Raw genomic sequence first — 19,953 nt, forward strand, 5'->3', positions numbered from 1 at the left:
CAAGCTCATTGCCCTGGACTTCAGGAGAGAAGACTGGCTTCTTCAGGAACCTGCTTGGTGGAGCACACTGGCATAAAGCCCTGGAGGGCCCAAGAAAGCTGATTCATATTCAAGAATCATCTTCTCCAAGATCAGGAGCAATGCTTCCTAACAAAAAGGATGTCAGGCAAAAACACCAGTAAGTCTTCATGGATGAAAAAAGAGCTCCTGGACAAACTCAAACAAAAGGAAACCTACAGAGGGTGGAAGCAAGGACAGGTAGTCTGGGAGGAATACAGAGAAAGCACCTGACCTTCCTTATGTTTGCATGTTTTTCTATTGGTTTCTTGGTTTGTTCTGGACACATCTGTATTTCAAAGCACATCACCTGATAAAATGTTCTGCTATAAAATCTCAGGCTTTTACAATGGCCAGATTCTTTATGCATATCAGCGTGAGTAAGAACTGAAAAGCCAAAGGTTATGAACTTACTTTTAAAGTTATACATATTACAAAATACCTTAATTTACAATTACAGCATTTACATCCTATTTGCAACAGCACAATCAATAGGATCCCACTGCTGATGTACAGAAAGGGATTCTTACTAAGTAAAATGCACTAAAATTAGGCCTTGGTCTTTTTCAAATGCTTTCCTTCCTTAAAAACATACACAAGTGAGTGCATAGTGCTAGACATGAGTCTGGTTGAATATGAAATTCTTCCGCTTGTTACCTAAAAGGATTTCCTTCCTCCAATAAAGAGAGTTTCCAGTTCTGTGTTTATGGAATCATCAGGAATTACATCATCCTCCATAAACTGATCTCCAAGCTTCTTCCACCATGGCCAACGAGTGTATTTTAGCATAGTATTGTGGGTTTGTCTTGCCTTGGTAGCTACAGGGATTGATCGACTCATAAAGGCACCAAGATCTTTTTCTGTGGTCTCTGCTAAACCTGGAGCATCTGCAAGAATAAGGAGAAGAATTTTTTGTATTTTGTTTGTGGTTTTATGAGTATTTAAAAAAAAAAATAAAAGGAACACTACCCTCCCACTTCCCACTGTCCTAGGTCACTCTGTTCCCTGTGCTGGCATTGCAATTTTATGACTACATGATAAATCATAAATCTGATTGGAGAGGCAATCCAAATAAAGGCTACTCTGAAAAAATAAATACATAATGGGATAGAAAGAAGAGAGGGGAAAGATGGACTACTTCTTTCAGGTGCAGTGACGGCATCCACCAAAATGACTTCTTGTGGCAGTATAACCTCAGAGGATCTCCTGGTCACTAGTGTAGATCAGTGCTCCTGGTGCAGGTGACATCAGCACGGTGTTACCACTGCTCTGGTGCAGCAGCACTGTGGTTTCCCTGCTTGGGGGACCCACACAGTGTAAGAATGTGTTGCTGATTTGCCTGCTCAGGAAGTCATGAGCTGCAGTGACACAGCACACGACAGACTAAATAATGGCATTCAGTAACTTGCTGAATTCTGCCCGGTTTGGGTGCTCTCTGGTGGCTGCAGTTTGCTACTCTTGCTCTTTCATGCAGCCACTTGTCTGGAGTTAAGAGAGCACAGTAGTGAATTCTGTTTTACTTAAACCCAGGCCAGAGAAAATGAAAACATGGAATTTGCAGCTCAAAGATTTCCCTCTTTATCTGGAAGGGGTGAGAGTGTTTTAACCATCGGGTTACTTACAACACAAGAAAACAAACCAAAGCAAAACACATGTGAGTGAATAGGTTGTGTGAGGCCCCTTTTTAAGAAATTCTAATGCCTATTACAGGGCCATTGCTTTTCTTGTGAACATATCAGAGAGAGGCTTTCAGCAGAAGAATAACATGCTCCTTGAAAAACAGGTGTTTATCCTTAACCTACAGCAGCACTTGGATAATCTCTAACAAAGCCTGGATCTCAAGATAAGGCATATGGCAAAGGAAGAAAGATACTTCAGTTTTGAAATCAGGCTTTACCACTGTTCACTCTAATTTTCCCTCTAAATTGCCTAAATCCAAATGGTAATCAAAGCCATGAGCAGAGCAGTCACATACTCATTAGCAGCTCCACATCGGTGTTGACCTGAGCCAGTAAAGCCTCTCTCCGCTGCGCTGCTCTCTGATCCAGCCTGCTCCGCAACAGGAACTGTGCCAGCTTTGCCTGAGCCTGCATATGCAATTCTTTACTCATTTCTTCTGACATTTGGGAAGCCTGGAGGAAAATAAGTTTGTTACCATTAGGAGCTGGTTATTTTAAAACTTCTGGGGGCAGAATAATGCCTAAACAAGGAATGCAAATGCTGTTTGTAATTGTTAACTTCATAATTTTGCTTCCTTTGCAACTCTCTTCATAATTATCCATCATCATGTATATAAATTTTCCAATTACAGTTTGCTTTGACACTTCTTATTAGATTAATGGTTAAAATCCCCAATATCCTAGTGCCTTGCTGTCAGACAAGCAGCATTAATACATACATACCTCAAATGGCTTATCTTGATCATAATTTATGAAGCTGAATATATTTCATCCCTACAGTATTTTATGTTGCATCATTAATGCAAATTATGAAATGACTAAGAAACAGACCGGATGCAATTTGATGTAGTCATCCACCTTCTGCTGCAAAGCTAGTCTCTGCTCATCAGTCAGTCCCTTGGGTTCTTTCCAAGGAGAGAGAGGTCTCCTCCTTCTTCGTTTCTCCAAGAATTTACAAGCCTTTGTAAGGAACATATGAGAATACGACAATCACCGAGAGGAAGTTTGTCTCCCCACTTTGTTTGTAAACAATCAGTGAAAGTGTTTCCGTACTGCATCTGTTAATGCCTAAATGCAGCCATGTTGTTGAAAAGACAACATACAAGGTCAGCATGAACACTAAATAGTAAGTAACAACACTCATAATAAGTTACTGAGTCATCTGTACTATGGTGACATTCCAATCCTGGGTTTCAAAGAAGCAGCTTTTATATTTTAGTTACAGGACTGTATTAGGCTTTGTAGCCTATACTAGGTTTAATCCTTTAAAGTAACTTGTAGCTCTAGACTATCACTCCTGAGTAATTTTTTAATAAATTATGGCTACATTAACAGTAAAAGAATAAACAGAGTTTTATGAGGCTTCAGAGTAATCCACTCAGTCCTATCTACTGTTAGAACAAAGTATAAATACTTACTGCTCTCTGAATGATGATAGCTGCCTTATACTCCTTCAGAGATTGTTTCTGCTGATGAAAAATTCTTCTCGCTCTATACCCTCGCCAGAATCTCTGGATAGTTAATGCTGATTTCTCCTCCATTTCCTGCATGTATTTATTCACCTGACCTACAAAGGTAACAAAAATCCACAGTTACGAGACTGTGGGTTAGGTTCTCTTAACAATTTACATTGTTAATCCTCAAATTAGATAGTACCAAAAAACCTTGGGTACTCTCCGTTAAAAGCCCCTCTTCCCCCAAGGTCTCCTAGCTGTGGGTCAGGTCTTGCGTATCATAGCTGCAATGGAGCTTTGTAACACAAGAAAACCGTCTCTCCCTTTCTCCTGCACCATTTTGAAGGCAGCAGATCTTGATCAGTTGTTACTGAGCCCTGGGGGAATTAGCACATTCCCTTTCAGATAATTGGGTCAGGAGAAGAGACAGTAAGGCTACCTTGCATAAAGACATGCAAGATTGGAAAACAGATTTGGGGAAATTGTTCTTAAGGACACCCAGACACTTTAACCTTCTGCTATTGTTTAATATAAATCATACTGGCATGAACAACTTCCAGTAAGGCCAGCTGTCGTTGATGGAAGAGTCTCATGGCCCTCTGTCTCTGAAGTTGCATTTGCAGTTTTAGAGCTTCATCTTCCTTCTGTTTTGTTAAATGCTGCAGCTCCTGTTCCCGTTTAGCTCTGCAATACACAAGTACATTAACCATTACCTTAAGTTGTATATTTCTTTAAAGTGTCTCTCTTTTTCTTTGTGTTAAGTGGTCCAGCATCGAGAAAGAAAATCCACAAACCGATCTGCTATGCCAGCTGTTGGTTGCAGAATGACACCAAGCAATGAGAAGTCTCCTGTAAACTATCAAATTACCACACTATCTATAGCCACAAAAGACTCTGAACCACTCTATGAAATCAAAGTTTAAATCTTTGCTTAAGATAAAGTTCTAAGGACTCTGAAGGGAATGATGCTGCATGTGGGACATTCACAGCCAGAATGAACTGGAACAACAATTCTGATTCCATCATCTGCTGAAGAGGTAAAGCAACATTAGCCACCTGCTCCAGTATGCACCTTTTCCAGTCCATCCATCAGCATGCATGGCACCTGTTTCCCACAATACATATAATTATTTTTGTACTGACTTCAAGAGCTGTTCAGAACATTGGCTGTCAAACCTCACTTCTTAATTTTGGAAGGATTTTTTTTTTTTTGTCCACAGACTAGAACTGATGTCCAGCAATTCTGCTATTGCTGCATGGCACATACCTTAAGACTCACAGTACTAATGAGCTATTTGTGTTTCCCATCACTAGTATAAATTGACCTATAATTTTTCCACCAACCATACTTTCCCTTTAGTCTCTAAAACTGGTTTGTGAGAGATTGGGTTGGAAACTGTTGTGTAAAAGAGAGGCTCTGGATTTAAAGATCTGACCTTAACAGAGAAAAAAGCCTCCACCACGATCTGACAGACCATAATCCTTTTACAACTGTAATGTAGACTTGAGGTGTGCCCACACACCTACCTACAGAGACAGCTCATGATACATATGATTATATTGAATGGTTTCAAGGAAACGAAAAGTTTTCAGCCCACACATTTGTGCAAATTAGTGCTGTATTTTTTACAATTTTAATTCAGGCAATTAATATTGAAATCCAAATACTATGTTTCTAAGGCATATGCAATCACATTTGCCTTAGAAACAAAAGGATCAAACAAGACTTTTGATCACATTTTATTGATAAAACTATTAATATTTTGCCCATCAATTTTTATCAGCTTCTCTAAGTTGAAAACAACAGAAATGTTTCGTTAACTTCTCAGACACACATCTGTGAAACCAAGAGTTTCTGTCAGATATTTAAATGACTCTTTAGTACTAATTATTTCCTATGTAGTCTGCAAAACACATTCGTCTTCTGTTTCTCCTAATGATAAGATATATTTGCTTGCACAAGACCACACTGTGACAGGGAACTGCCTCTGAACTAAAGTAAAACATGCACAGAGTAAGATCCAAGCTTCCTTCTGCAGTTCATGGCACAGAGCAGCCTGCCTCTGGTCATCCCTTTAGAAATGTAAAAATGGTTTCATTTTTGATGCATTATTAATAAAAATTATTGCCATTTTAAATGTCCTACAATTAGCTATGTAATAGTGAACTAGCTTCGAGGAGAGACTACAGGCTATAACATTCACTGAGGAGACACTTCTGAAACCACAGCTTCAAAAGTTTATAACTTGCAGTTACATCTTCCTCTGCAGCTGCAGGTGAGCAAAGTTTGGAGTTTCAATCTTGGCAGTATTTAACCACACTTGTTCTAAAATAAATCTGTGAACATAACCAGAACCTGACTGCAAAAAATTAAGAAGTCCCCTTAAAAGCTCTTTTAAAGTCATGTTTACAGTATTCCAAACACTATTTTTCAGAGTAATGTTTTGACATAGACAGAAGAAAACCAACACTGGCACTGTACAGTTACTGTATTTGCTCAGTACACTGGGACTGAGTGAGCCATGAACACACACAACTGTAAGGATATTAATAAGTTTCCATTCCTCTCAATATTAAACAAACACTTTCAAAAGTCCATTTGAATGACTTGAGAACTACTTAAAAGGCACACACTTATGCTTACAATATTGAAAATATGACAAAAGGGAGTCAAGCAGCTTGGTGATTGCTGATAGTCTCACCATCCTTTCCCTGCTGTTTTTCCATGTTACATCTTAGCCCATCTTCCAAATTTTCTGGGCTATAAGTTTGGCTTGCAGGCTTGCAAGGTGCCTTGTGAGGGAAGGAATATTGGCTTCAAGTGTATGGTGGAGTAAAAAGGAGTGACAAGAATGTCTGACTGCAACACAAAAGTCCAGTGACCAGTGGCCCTCAACAGACACACTGCTTGCACCTGCAAATATTTCAGAATTTAAAGATTACACCTTAGAAAATCCAACAGCCTCTTAAGGCCAGCCTAGACAATAAAGCATAGTTGTTTGCTTTGTATTACTTTGGTCACAATGCAATATGATTTGACAGTGATTTATAAGATCTACTTTTGACACAGTAATGATCAATGTGCAAACAAAGTTTGAAAAAACTTGCTGTGGAGTCTGTACTTGATTTAGATCCCTCAACCTAAGTTAAATTCAAACTAAATTTCTCAAAACAGTTAGCCTAACATGTGCTAACATTACTGCAGCAATCTAATTCAAGTGAGACAAGCATTATTTACATAGCTTCCTTCTTCTCTGCTGCTCAAGGCAGTGGATACTATTTCTAGGTCGCTGAAGTAACTCTACTTCTGAGAGCCAAAAATTTAAAAATTAATGAAGAACAAGGTCTTGCAAGTACTAAACTGAGCAAGCACTATGGGCCTTGGTTTCTGCAGCACTCTGGCACGTGGAAGCTCCACAATAGCTCCAACGTAATTTACAAAGCAATTCTGTGAACCAGCTAACTATCCTACCACCACTACATCATCTTCTAGTGCTATTGAATACAATCCCATGCCACACTTTCAGTTTTCCATATGCCACAAATTTTTACAGAAAACATAAAAGCACCACAAAAGTAAGTTTTTTCATGGAGAAGTCTGGCAGCTGGGAAAGGGACAGTTGGAGCTTTTGGCACCAGAAGTGGCAGTTTGGCATTGCTGAAAAAACACACTGTTTGGATGTTTTTGCTAAAAAATCTGTAGTGAAAAGGCTCACCTTGGCATTATATTACCTTTGTATTTGAGAAGTAACAGCTGACTGGAAAAAGGCACCTTTGAGATGAAAGGACACTTGGTCAGCCCAAACTTAGGGCCTGGGACATGAGAATAAATTCTCAGGGAAGCTACACCCAGGAAAGACAGGAAGGTGAATGGGAATAGCCAGCATAGATTTATCACAGGCAAATCGTATTTGACCAGCCTGAATGCATTCTGTGATGACTGCCTCTGTGGCTGAGGGGAAAGCAGTGCATGTCATTTTCATTGACTTTACCAAGGCTGTCATCACAGTCTCCTGTGCCAGGTGGGGCTGACACTCACACAAACCTCCATAAACACAGTAAATGGTTCAGTAAAAACCACATGAAGTTCAAATGGGAAATTCTACAGCTGGTACTAAGTAACCTCATGAACCAGCACAGGCTGGGCACCAATTACTCAGACAGCAACTCCAATGAAAAGAGAGGACAGGCTGGACACGAGGCTGGACAGGCCAGTGAGAGCCCCTGGAGGAACACAGGCTACAGCTTAGTGGGGAGATTATTTGGCTTTACTTGGCATACCTGGAGCACTGGTCACACTCTGCTGGGACCCCCAATGGAAGAGCAGTGCTGACAAACAGGAGCGATAGAGACTGTCCAAACAGAGACAATTAGGGCCATGGAATGTAGGATATATAGGGACAGGTAAGGTGTGTTTAGCCTAAAGGAAGGCAGATCTATCTCTCAGTACCTAAAGAACTGCTACAGAGCAGACACAGCCAGACTCATGGGGGTGCTGAGAAAAAGGACAAGAGGCAGTGATAGAGTGCAACAAGGAAATTCCCACTGCTTGTAATGGAAGAATTCTTCACAAGGCAAATCATCCAGCTCAAGGAAAGGGATCAAGTGAGATGGCAGGATCTCCATCCTTAGAGATCTCTAAAACTGGATGTGGCTCTCAGCATCCAGATCCCATTCTGAGGCAGGGCCTACTTCAAACAGGACATTGAATTAGATGGCCTGAATTTTTCTCTTCCTTTGTGACTTGAGAAAAACCAGCCCAACCCAAACCTCCATACTAGATCCTATTCTTTACTGTTCTTCACAAAGTCATACTGTTTACCTGAAGCTTCTCTGTAAAGCGATCACTGCTTGGGGTAGCTTTTTCAGCCTCTTCCTTGTCTGAAATCCCCGCCATGCTGCCTGGATTACACAAGCTGCTTGATGCTGCTTCTGAAATTAACAAAACAGTTGGTAGAATATTTTCTATGCATATAAAACCACTTTATTACTGCTTGCATAATTGGTAAATCTCAACATTTGGCCAAACCCCATCAGTTTTCAAATGCATCAAATTGTGTAATTTAAGGTCTTACAAGACAGTCATTATCATGAACTCCATACTTGTCCCAAAAGCAGCTATTCTGATCACCTGTATTGATGCTCTCTGTGCTAAACAAATGAATCTACAGCATAAATATATATATATATATATATATATATATATATATATATATATATATATATATATATATATATATATATATATATATATATCAGTATTAGAAATTTGTATTTAAAACACCTGAAGCACTTGATATTTCAAATGGTGATTCAATCAAAATATCTACACTAGAGAGGACAGCAAGACAAGTTTGGAGAAAGAGCAACAGGAAAAATGTGACATTTTCAGTATGATCAGAAGTCATTGAAATGCAAACATGAAAAAAATCAATTCTGTTCTTAAATGGATTTAAAAAAAAACCCCCACAAACAAACAGAATCACAAAACACCCTGCTTTGTTGAAGATGAAAGCAGGTCTCTGCAAACATAACTGATTTTCATTGAAGTATTGTCTCTGAGAAACCTGCATGTAAATTTTTTTTAAGGTGCTCATGAAACACACATTGTCTCTTTTATTGGGAACACAGTCCAGGTGGTGTTCTTACTGCACATTTTCTGTATATGACTGAGTTTTATGTAAATGCTGCCTAGAATTCAGAGATCTAAATTTGTAACACTGATGTGAGAAAAGCAGATGCAGTTATTTAAATTTTATAGTTAACAAAAAATTTAATTATTTCCCCCCATGGTTATATTGAAATCTATGATGAATCTGCACAGAAAGTCAATCTCTTGAGTCACAGTCCTATGTCTTAATGACTGAGCAATTTCTTGATGTTTAAAAAAAACCAATAAAATAAATTCAAAAAGACAATTAAAAATTAATTAACATCATGAAATAATAACACAGGTTTGAAAAGTGTCTAGAAAGTGATAAAATAAATCCAATCTAAACATACACAAATCACATGTAAACAGGATTTCACATCTAAGTAGGATTTCACATCTGAAAGTCACATTAAACTTCATCACCTGCATTTCTCCTTTTCCACCAGATTGTTCCAAACACAGCAGATCCAAGAGTTGATTGACCTCCCTGTCAAATCCTTTGCCAGTCCACTGTTTACTTAAAAGCCCTTTTAATCCTAAGACAAAGAGAAGAAACTAATTCAATAACGTGAATTTTTCTTTTCAAACTTTCAAAGAAACAAGCTGCAAATCAACAAATCAAATCTGATTCTATGTGTAAAGGAGTGTGAGAGCTGAAGACCATCAGCCATCTTTGAGTGTCATGCATAATCTTATCAAATAATATCTGGTGCTTCAACCATGACAGAGAAGTATTACCCAGTGATTTTGTATGTCCTAGTCCGTGTTTATATCACTGACAGTCAAATTACCAATGTACTTTCAGTGTCTTATCAGTAAGTCATTGTAAGGTGCTAAGAAGAATTCAAAGCACCACACAAGTGCTGAGTGTTGTTAACACTCTTTTCATATTTGTCATAATAAAATTTATTTATTTATAACTGGAATTGTTTGATGTCTTATCTGCACAACACAGTTTAGCTGTGAGTGCATGTGCATCCAATCCATAAGACAAAAGAGCTTTTTAGGTTTGCAGTAACTAAAAAGCACCCTTGTGTTCCCCCCACAACACACACAGACTCTCCCTATGCAAGAAGACAGTAACATGTGCTAAAATGTTTGTATCAGACAAATCCCAGAGCCTAAGGGCTCTGCAGGGAGTTGGAGGGAAGAGGAAGGCAGGCAGGCAGGATGTGTTTGCCTCCTGAAGAACTGCAGATTCAAGTAACTTTTCCATCTTCAAATCATTGTCCATAAGCATATTCATACACTGGGCAACTCAGCACTCACATGTACTTACAGGATCTGGACTACACAGAAATGACACCTCTGTGGCACCATGTGCACCACTTTAGAAAAACAATGACAGTTAAACACTTCAGGAAAGAGACAGGAAGGACTCCAAATGGAGCCAGTGGGTGCCCCAAGGCTGCATGAGCCCTGCAAAAGCAGGGAGCCAGGCTACACAAGAGAGCTCCCTCATAGAAGTGCTGTGGGTCTGACACAACCACTTGCCAGTCTCTGTGCAGACTACACAGCCATATGCACCTTTTGTCTACTGACAGGGAGTACCTTCAGTGTGCCTCACAGATGTGTCAACCCATGCAGGACAAAAGGCCAGGGCCTCTTCTGGGAAACCTGTTATAAGGACTGTGCTGGTCCTGGAGATCCCCCACCTCCAGCAGGCTGCCTTCACTGACAAAGCTCACACCAATGCACCTCACACTGCCAACAGCTCTGAGCCACTGTGAAGCCAAGGGACTTCAGTGAGATGGCCAGATGTGGAAATGCTGTAATGCTTTCTTTGATGCTTTTATTCCTCAAAGTCTCTAAACGATTCCAAAGCCTGAGTTAAAACTAACAGTGGGATTCTAACTTTAAAAAAAAAAAAAAAAAAAAGTAGAGAAAAAAAGCAATTTTGTTTTTTCTTTGTGGAAAGAGAAAACATGTACAGGAGAGAGAAGAAAAGTTTCTAAATGACTGTGGCATACTGTGATTCTAGAGCAAAATAAAGCATCCTTTGATGGAGATCTGTGCCTCTTCAGACGAGCCAGCATTCTACAGCTGCTATGATCAGACCACCATGGCAGCTTCCCAGGAATCCACAATGTGATACCAGCATTAGGCACATTATACTTAATTCCATACTACAAGGAATCCCTCCTCTCAATTCTGTAGGCAAAAGGGTGGCAAAGCTGTTCATCTGGTCCAGAAATTTATCTGACTGGTACTGTATAATAAGTAGTCAGCACAAGTGCAAAAAATGGGAATTGGACATTTTTGCCTTGCATTCCCTCTTTTAACTGTCCTTGTCCTCAAAGGACTGAGGCTGCTCACAAGCAGTTTTGACCAACAATAACATCCAGAACATAAAAGACATGGCAAGCATCATCCCAGGCATGATAGAGTACAAAGGGGTTTCCTGGAGCTCCCTGCTAGGCTAGAGACAGAAACATTAATTGTGACACCTCATTAAAGAATGAATAACACAGAACAAATTATACACATACTCAGCCTCATCATCTGAAGGCATCAAGACAAAATGACAAACTAATTTCATGAATTCTTGGAAAGAGTTCATTCCAATTACTTGGATATCAAAATAGAGTCAGCTCCTGGATAACTAAACAGCTCTCTATCAGATGAGCAGACCTGCAACAGCCAGGGTCAGCAGGTCACTCTAAGTAAAACTTTCGTGCTCTGGATTAGTGAGCCTTAGCACTGTGGCAGATGTGACACAGGACTCTCTGACTGTGGCAGCAAAGGCACCCTGCCAGTGGATCCCTCAATAACCAACCTGCACAGGGAAACAGAAAGAAGTAAAAGCCCATCAGGCTGGAAGTGACAAACAACAGCTTTAAAAGACAAGTTGCCACATGCAGAGTCCTCACTACACAGAAGAAAATAAATCTAGGAAACAGAAAGACGTATTAATACCTTAACCTGCAATGAAAATGAATAGAAGGAAAAAAAAACCCCACAAAGCAACATGGCACTGCCATCTCCACATAACTGGAGAGTTATTCAACCACAATGGGAAACTTCTGTCTTTTTATTTTCACAGGGAGTGTAAAAGGAGGCTCAGTGATCAGTCCCATACGTGTTTACAAACCTTTGTAGCGAGCTGTGAATAATTGCACAAGCTGTTTGCAAAATTTTGCGACTAACAGCAGCAGCTTTGTGGCAGCACTTCCTACAGCAGGATTGGTGGTAGAGGAAAGCTTATAAACAAGTTCATCCAAAACAGAGTGAAGAGTCTCTTCTTCAACTTGAAGCAAGACAGAACTTTTAAAAGAATAAAGAAAAAAAAAAGAGGGGTGGGACAGAACAGAAGTGTTAATTGAAAAACATGAGCTTTTTAACAGTGACTTATTTTTAGCTATGTCAGGCTATATACAGCAAACCAAGATGCCCAGCTAGCTGGACCAGGAATCTGATCCAGGCAGTATTACTGTTTCAATCAACCATTACCACTCCCTCAATTTAAGAAGATTAAAACCCCAGCTTTTTAATGTTTTCAATTTCTACAACAAAGACTAGGGGGAAAAAACCCCAAGCAATAAAACACAACAATGCTTGTGTAAGAAAAGATTTTATTTTACCAAGCAGTAACGAACTACCATTCATATTGATTATTAAGAAAAATAATAATATGAAAACAACTAACCTATTGATCCTCAGAATATTGTGTAACACAGACATCATTGTAATTGCTGTTTCAACATCATCTGTTATTAACAACTGCAGGAAGCGATCATTTTGTAGTACTGCAAAGAAAACCAAAAACAAGCAAACAAGAAATCATGCAATCAGAACCAGACTTGGAAATACCATAAACCAAATAAACTTCATCATAAGCCATAGCAAGTAAAAGCAGACACTGTTTCTGGAACAAAGTCCTTAATTTATAATTTTTACACTGAAACTTACTGAGATAACTAAACTACTTTAACCTCCAAAAAACATGCTGAATCCTGTTTTTCCTGCCTTTGGACATCCCTCAGGCACTGATATTGCAAGGGAACGAAAGCTTTAAGCCCCTTTATGTTACAATAGTACCTTTTCCTTACAACAACAGTGGAAATAACACTGGAGCAACAATATCCAAAAAAGTTAAGGACCTCAACCTTGACAATTTGTTACCCCAGGTTATTTAATGCAAGTCCACTGATCTCATTAAAGCAGAATCTTTTCTATCCCAGTGTACCACTGGCTACGTATTCAGTCATTTTTCTGACCATCTATGGTTTTAGTGACACATCTTATGATCCTTAGGTTTTTGTCCAATACTAGAAACAAAACCAATTCTGCTTTTCAGAATCAGCGTGAGTAACATCACTTAAATGATGTTTAAATGAAAGCTTATTTTGGTCAGAAATATATAGTGAAATTTGTTAGATATTTGTAAAATTTCCTGTCATGGAAGAAACTTTATAAATCTGACTCCATTTCTATCTATTCATCAGGGCTAGCAAGGTACTCTGGTCAAATTTCTGTGTATTTTAATCACACAGAGGAAAAGATCAATTGTCTCTTATTGGAAAAAAAAACCCTGATTTTTAAAAGGTATAGACTAGTAAAGAGAAATTACAGGATGACACTTCAAATATTTATCTCTGAATGTCTAGAAGGGGGAACACTTGGATATTCCCCTTTAGTGGATGTTTACCATTTTAGATATTGCAGTTGAGCCGGCTACTTAAAGAGACTGATTTAGCACATACTCCTGTTTAGAAGACTAGGTGCAGATTAGCTGAAGAGTGAATTTTGATACTTGTAGTTGCCATAAATAAATGTTCAGGTGCTCTGTGGGTTGACATTTCCCTTACCACAGGCTGCTAGTTGAATATGCCCACCGAACAGCCAGCAGATGGCATCAGTTACTATTCGGAACCAGTGTAAAAAGTCTTGTTTTTCTTTATCCTAAACGAAAGAGAAGTAGGTAAAAATATGTGTATGGTCTTCACTAAGGACTTCATCTCGATGTCATGGGAAGGTTTGTATGCCTCAGGAATTTGGAGAACAAATCCCACCAAATTTCTAAATGAGGTTTGTGAAACTGTAGGAACTTGTAAAAAAAAACCAAAAACAAAACCAAAAAACCCTAGCTTGTGAAACCTTTGAGGTCAGAGATCAATCAAGAAGATCAGAACATACTAAAAAAATTAAAACTTCCAACTGGGAAAAAAAAATCACAACAAGGAGAGAGCAGTTTGTTTACTCCTTAAAAATATTTGATAGCAGAAAAGGGATAAGACATACAATAGCTCAGCAAATATGCATCACAGATTTAATGCACTAAATGGCAAATATATTACTTTAAGTAAGAGGGGGAAAATAAAAAAGGTACAAAGTGGCCAAGGACACAGTCAAAATGAAAAAGGTTCCTGATAACTGGTATGGTGAAGCTTCAGAAGCACCTCCTAGTTGGAGGTCTGGGAACAAACACCAAACCAGTATAAAGCTGAAATTTGATCTGTTTGCCAAACAGACTACATCATGTGCTTGCCTGTGATAGCACTGGACTGGAAAAAAACATAGAATCAATCATAGAATGGTAGGGTTGGAAAGGACCTAAAGTCCATCTTGTTCCAGCCCCACTGCCATGGGCTGGGACACCTTCCAGAAAACCACATTTCTCAGAGCTTCATGGAGCCTGGCCTTGAATGCTTCCACAGATGGAGCATCCACAGCTTCTCTAGGCAGCCTGTCCCAGTATTTTACCACCCTGACAGAACAGAATTTCTTCCCAATACCTAATTTAAACCTCCCTCTTTCAGTGTAAAGCCATCACCCCTTATCCTATCACTACATGCCCTTGTAAAAAGTCCTTCTTCAGCTTTCTTGTAGCCCCTTTAGGTACTGGGAGGTGATACAAGTTCTCCTCAGAGACTTTTCTTCATGCTGAACAACCCCATCTCTCCCAGCCTTTCTTTACAGCAGAGGTGCTCCAGTGCCCCCCTATGACCAGTAGGAATTCAGGTTTTAACATGTGAATGCGCATAGAGATGCACATTCCAGTCTGTATTCCAAGTGTGAGCCACAGACTACTAGAAATCTGGAATCTGGGTGTGTGGAACAGCAAAAAGGGTTTTTGACAGTACCGCACCACTGACAAATGTTACAAAGCACATGATCATATATCCCACATTAACTGAGCCTGAACAAATGAAACCCTAGGAAGACTATTCCTAGATCCCTGCTGGAGCCGCAGCCCTCAGTCAAGGTTTAACTTTGTATTTGGTCCATACTGACAAGGAAAGATACAAAATAACAGTAATATGTAAAACTGTAATATTAACTGCTCTGTTTTGGCAACATGTTGGTTTCTGAAAAATATTTGACTACTTCCCTTGACTTCAAAAACTTGCACAAAAAGCAAAAGAGAGCAGAATAAACTTCAAATCTCTACTGATAGAGTGGGATTTCCAAAATATCCCTCAGCATGCATCAAGTCTGGGTGCCCAGTCACCTTTGAGACCACGAAGTTTAAAAGCCAAAGTACTAATTATAAGTAGACTGCATTTACATTCAAAAGAAATCTTTGCCCACAAGCTTGAGTCAAGTAGCATGTAGGCTGAGACATAATAAGAAAGTACTGGGGAAATTACATATTGTGGATAAGAGTCTCCTGGGATGTCATTTAAGAAGCTTCCTTCTTAAGCACTAAATGCACTTCTCAAGTACTGGACTAACAGAAACTATGTTATTGCACTGATGCTTTCTGAAAATTGATTGTCTGTGGTGTCTAACACAATACTTTGCAGGAAAACTTTGGCTAAGTTTTTGACAAGAAGCCAGTGAGCCAAGAAATGAGACAGTATAGAGAAATGGGGATATTAAAAGAAACTGTCAGAATCCATGAAGTTGGTTATTTAAATTACTCGTGGGTTTTTGTTTGTTAGGGGTATTTTTCCTTCTGATTCTAGAACTCAGAATACTCCAGAAACATGAGGCAATCTTGCTGAGAAAAACCCTTCTTTACTGCAAAAAAAGAAATGTAAGAAAGTGTTTAAATCTATAAATTCATGAAGTCTGCCTTTGGCATTCTCCATGTGAAAGTTCAGAAGCAGTGAGCATTCTTGGAAATTTTGCCAATTATGCAGCAGAAATTGAATAACAAAACAAACTTCAACAAATCTTATTTAAAATCTTAAAACTTCCTAAACAATTTTTTGTAAAGCTGAATAAAATTAGTGAGACTTAATTCATTACAAAGGTTGAACTAATGATATGCAAAGTTAAGACACCATGACTGGGATGCTGTCTTTTGTAGGGCTTTTTTTTCCCCCTCTTATACCACTCTAATTCTTCAACCCTTCCTATAATTGCACTTCTTCCCTCTACCTTTAAAACAGGTGAAAAGTAGTAGCCAAACTATTAAACAGGCCTATGGTAACAGAGTGGCTTTGCACAAGTCACAGACCAAATGCTGCACGATGACAGATTTCAGCTTCAGAGCTCAGAGGCATAAGAAAAACTACTGCAATTTCTGGGAAAAAAATTTTCATAATACCATGTCCCTAGAATAATATCCTACTTATCTAGTACATGTCTTCAGAAAGTTTGCAGGTGTTCTGTGCTCTTTTAACTATGAAACTTAAATACCTTGATTGCTCGGATAAATCGTGCTTGCAAGCGTTTTCCCAAAACCAGCAGGGTGTCTATAGCTGAAGGAAGAAACTTCTTGTAAAATTCCTCAGGATCTTCTTTCACCTCTAGCCCTACACAACAATGACTGAAATGGAGTTTAAAAAAAAAAAAAAAAAAAAAGAAAGAAAAAAGGGAAAAAAATCAACCTGAATAGTCAAAGGCCTGTTTGAACAACTCTGAATGAATGTCACGTCATCAGAGAAATGCTTCAGTGGCATGGGACAATTCCCCCTGAACAACAGCTCACTGCTGTGACTGGCTCCAAGGTGGCTGCCTCCAAGGAAGAGCAACCACTTGCAGGTTGGAGACCATTTTACTACTTATTATGGCATTTCTCAGTCAAAAACATCCAAGGCACTTTCTCCTTTAGCTTCATCGAATCTGTTCAGGCTCGTTCCATATTGTAGGGAAGGGCTCTGATGGTCAAAAAGAAGAAAAAAAAGGCAAAACAGAAAGGTAGAAAAAAAACCTAATCAAGGAAGCTCAATGATGAAGGGGGTGCACATCAGGCAGTGAAAATATGTATAAAAAATATACCACAAAACCTTCAGTGAGCCTGTCTACAACTATTCTTAAACTGAGGAAGGCATGTGGGCTAGAAATCAGTTCCCCAGATCTCAGCTCTCCTATTTTACTCAGCGCAACACATTGGTTGTTTCTGGAAGACTTTTTACAAGAAAATGCATGTTTTACAACTGCTGAGTTGTTACAGTTCTGCACTCGGTGCTGATACCAGTGCAACAAAAGAGTCTTCCTGACTTCTTATGAATTTTGCTTTCTGATATTTTATCTAGGCTATGTTAGCTTTTCAGGAATGCACACACGTAAATCTCTGTCTACCAAAGCCCTTGGAAAACAAATTCTAGGCATGAAGCTGAGATTTATCTAGCTACAAAAGGACATTTTTACAGCTAAAATAAATTTCAGTATTCTCTGCAACTGAACAGCTTATAGGGGATGATTTAAGCATCACACTACTCTGGTGATAACTCTTGCATCCCTTACTGAAATTCCTCCCATTAAAAATTCATACTGCAGCTATGGCATAAATAAGAGATGGTCACATAATTACTTCATGCCTTAGAATTTTACTCCCTAGTTAAGCCAAAATTAAGTGCAACTTGAGGAAAATTTAAAATGTATTATTTTTCCTGACATTTAAAATTGAGATGGGATCACTGGGGGTTTGAGCTTAAAGTTTTCTTATTTACAGTGCCACTCTCACAATATCACTACATCAAGTTATCTAGTCTGTATGAACTATGTTATCTATTATATTTAAAAATGTAAATAGATACTTAAAATGAGTATATTAAATAAATATTTAAATACAGTCAAGCCAAGCAGTGAGTCAATCAGGCTGAAGATCTATGCAAGAGAAATCTACAAAACAAAACAACAATTTTTAAATAACTACAATTCAAAATTATATAATTACTGGGTAAGAACTGTTGCACTAGTGAGTACTCTCCACAAAAAAGGTAATGCCAACACAAACCCTGTTCCCACCACAGAGTTCCCCCAGCTCAATGAAGCACAATGCAAATGAATTAAACAGGACCAATTAGGCTATGCCTGACCCCTCTGCTCTTGACTGCTCCCTGCACTTTAACCCTGGCCTTTCCTGAACAACAAGCCTTGTTCTGGATGGGAGCCAATGTATTACAGCTTGAAAAGAGAAAGAGCAAGATGAAAGAACAGAAAGAAAACTGGAAGAAAACTTCTTAGCTTTCTTACCTTAGTATCTCTGCTAGCTGGGCAGCAGTAGCCCAGGCTCCATGCAGCTGAGAGTGGTCTCTCTTAAGGACCAGCAAGCAGTACTGAGTAAGACCATAATCGTATAGATCTTGCTTAATTTTATTTGATTCTTCACATCCTAAGGAAGGACTACTTAAAATTCCTGTGGGAAGAAAGCAAGACAGAGACAAAAGAGGAACATTAGCTTCTCATGTGCAAGGTTTTTTTTCTTTTTCTAAAATGTAAGAAGAGTATATGTACACAGAGCCAGAATCCAGGATTAAAGTAATTGTAAAAGTGCTAACAACAGCATTAAATATTTTGTCAGCAGTTTTTGCTGTTACAGCTACAACTCATTTGTAAGATTATATGACAATTGGGAAGGATAGCTAAACTTAGGTTTCCATTTTCTCTCTACATATTTAGTAGCAAAACATACATTACCTGGGATATGAACCATTTGTATGAATTTCCTAGGCTGGATAAAACCACAACCACTGGGAAACATATAGCTTCCTTATAATTACATCCCAATTTAGAACAGGACCTGACTTGTTTCAACCATTCCTATGAGCAGTGCCTGTCTAGCAGAAGGAAAGACAGGGAAGTCACACAGGAGCTCATGATCTTGTTTCTATGTTAAGATTTAAAAACTGAATGCCAACCACCCTGGCCCTCTGCCCAAAAAGCACTGGGAGAAATTATTTGACCAAGTGTAAGATCTCTGCCTGTATCAGCAGGGAAAGGGCCCACATTATCAGGGTGACAGCTGAAAGGCAGACAAAAATTCTGTCCATTTGCTCCTCAGCTCCTCCTCCTCATTTCTGACAAGTCAATTGCCACTTTCAGGAAAAGCTGCCGTCTCAACCTTCCTTACAGACTTTCAGAAAAACCTTCTGTACTAAAGGAGGCAGACGGGAGAAGGACTGGCCTTTTATTTGAGGAACGGCATTAATTACCCTTTAACTTCAGCAGCAGCAGGGGGATGTCCTGTTCTCTGCTCTCAGTGATCTGAGCAGCCAAGGCCAGGACCTGGGGGTCCGTGGCTGCCATAGGGAACAGCCAGAGGCGCGCACCACCATCGATTCCAGCCTCTTTCCTTTTTATGTTAGATGGCGGGGTCCTCACGCCCCTACTTCATCCCCGCTCCTGCACCACCAGCTGGAAGCCACGGGCCGCAGGACTCCCCTGAGAAAGGAAACAAACATGGAGGGAGCCCCACTCGCGCTCCCTCCTGAGGCCGCGGGCGGCCGGACCGGCTCTGCCGGCAGGGCGCACCTCCGGCCGGGCAGCCTGAGCGCGGCCTCACCTCACCCAGGGCCGGGGAAAGGGCAGAGGGAGCGGTGCCCTCTCCCACCGGCGTCACACCGGTGCCCCCGCTGTCCCCGGGAGCGGCGGCGCCGGTGCCGCGAAGCCCCCAGGCCGCGGGGCCCCTCGGGGCGCTCTGAGGGACCCACACGCACCCCCGGCCCCTCTCACCGCCGCGCGGGGGCTTCCCGACTGCGGGGCGAGGGAGGGGGAGTTGGAACGCCGATCCCGCCGTCTCCAACGCGACGGTTCCCCCGCGCCCCCCTCCCCTCACAGCTGTGTGGTCGCGGCCCCTCTCCGCCAACCAGCGCTCTCCCCTGCGGGAGGAGGGTACATTTGCATATCCGCGTGCGGGCTGGCGCCTCCGACACCCCACTGGCGGGAATGTACAGAGCGACGCGCCCGCTGACCAATCCAGCTCGGGGGATGCGGG

The 19,953-nt window shown here is 40.2% G+C and overlaps 1 protein-coding gene across 2 annotated transcripts; it reads right to left on the reverse strand.

The window, feature by feature from the left end:
* Positions 1–287: 287 nt before the first annotated feature.
* Positions 288–19,814, reverse strand: IQCB1 (IQ motif containing B1). 2 transcript variants are annotated; one of them, XM_066190256.1, is made up of 14 exons: positions 19,692–19,814; positions 19,172–19,400; positions 18,213–18,375; positions 16,431–16,560; positions 13,652–13,745; positions 12,490–12,589; positions 11,935–12,107; positions 9,267–9,379; positions 8,013–8,122; positions 3,732–3,874; positions 3,155–3,303; positions 2,568–2,696; positions 2,033–2,189; positions 288–944 (listed from the first exon to the last, which is right to left on the reverse strand). In XM_066190256.1, exons 2-14 carry the CDS (start codon positions 19,263–19,265, stop codon positions 715–717), a joined length of 1,785 nt encoding a protein of 594 aa, XP_066046353.1. In that variant the 5' UTR covers positions 19,266–19,400; positions 19,692–19,814; the 3' UTR covers positions 288–714. The 2 variants fall into 2 exon arrangements, with proteins under 2 accessions (XP_066046353.1, XP_066046352.1); XM_066190255.1 differs by having other exon boundaries at positions 19,522–19,814.
* Between the last annotated feature and the right edge of the window lie 139 nt (positions 19,815–19,953).

The sequence above is a fragment of the Chamaea fasciata genome, unplaced genomic scaffold (assembly GCF_029207755.1).
Source record: "Chamaea fasciata isolate MVZ Bird 193981 ecotype frontalis unplaced genomic scaffold, bChaFas1.0.hap1 SCAF_8, whole genome shotgun sequence".
Classification (NCBI taxonomy): Eukaryota; Metazoa; Chordata; class Aves; order Passeriformes; family Sylviidae; genus Chamaea; species Chamaea fasciata.

Excerpts from the sequence above, each read along its gene's own strand:
- IQCB1 (XM_066190256.1), bottom strand. The coding sequence starts at position 19,265 with ATGGCAGCCACGGACCCCCAGGTCCTGGCCTTGGCTGCTCAGATCACT. Across the intron at positions 18,376-19,171 it reads GCTGCTGCTGAAGTTAAAGG|GAATTTTAAGTAGTCCTTCC; the intron begins GTAATTAATGCC and ends TTCTTCCCACAG. Across the intron at positions 8,123-9,266 it reads GTGGAAAAGGAGAAATGCAG|AAGCAGCATCAAGCAGCTTG; the intron begins GTGATGAAGTTT and ends TGTTAATTTCAG.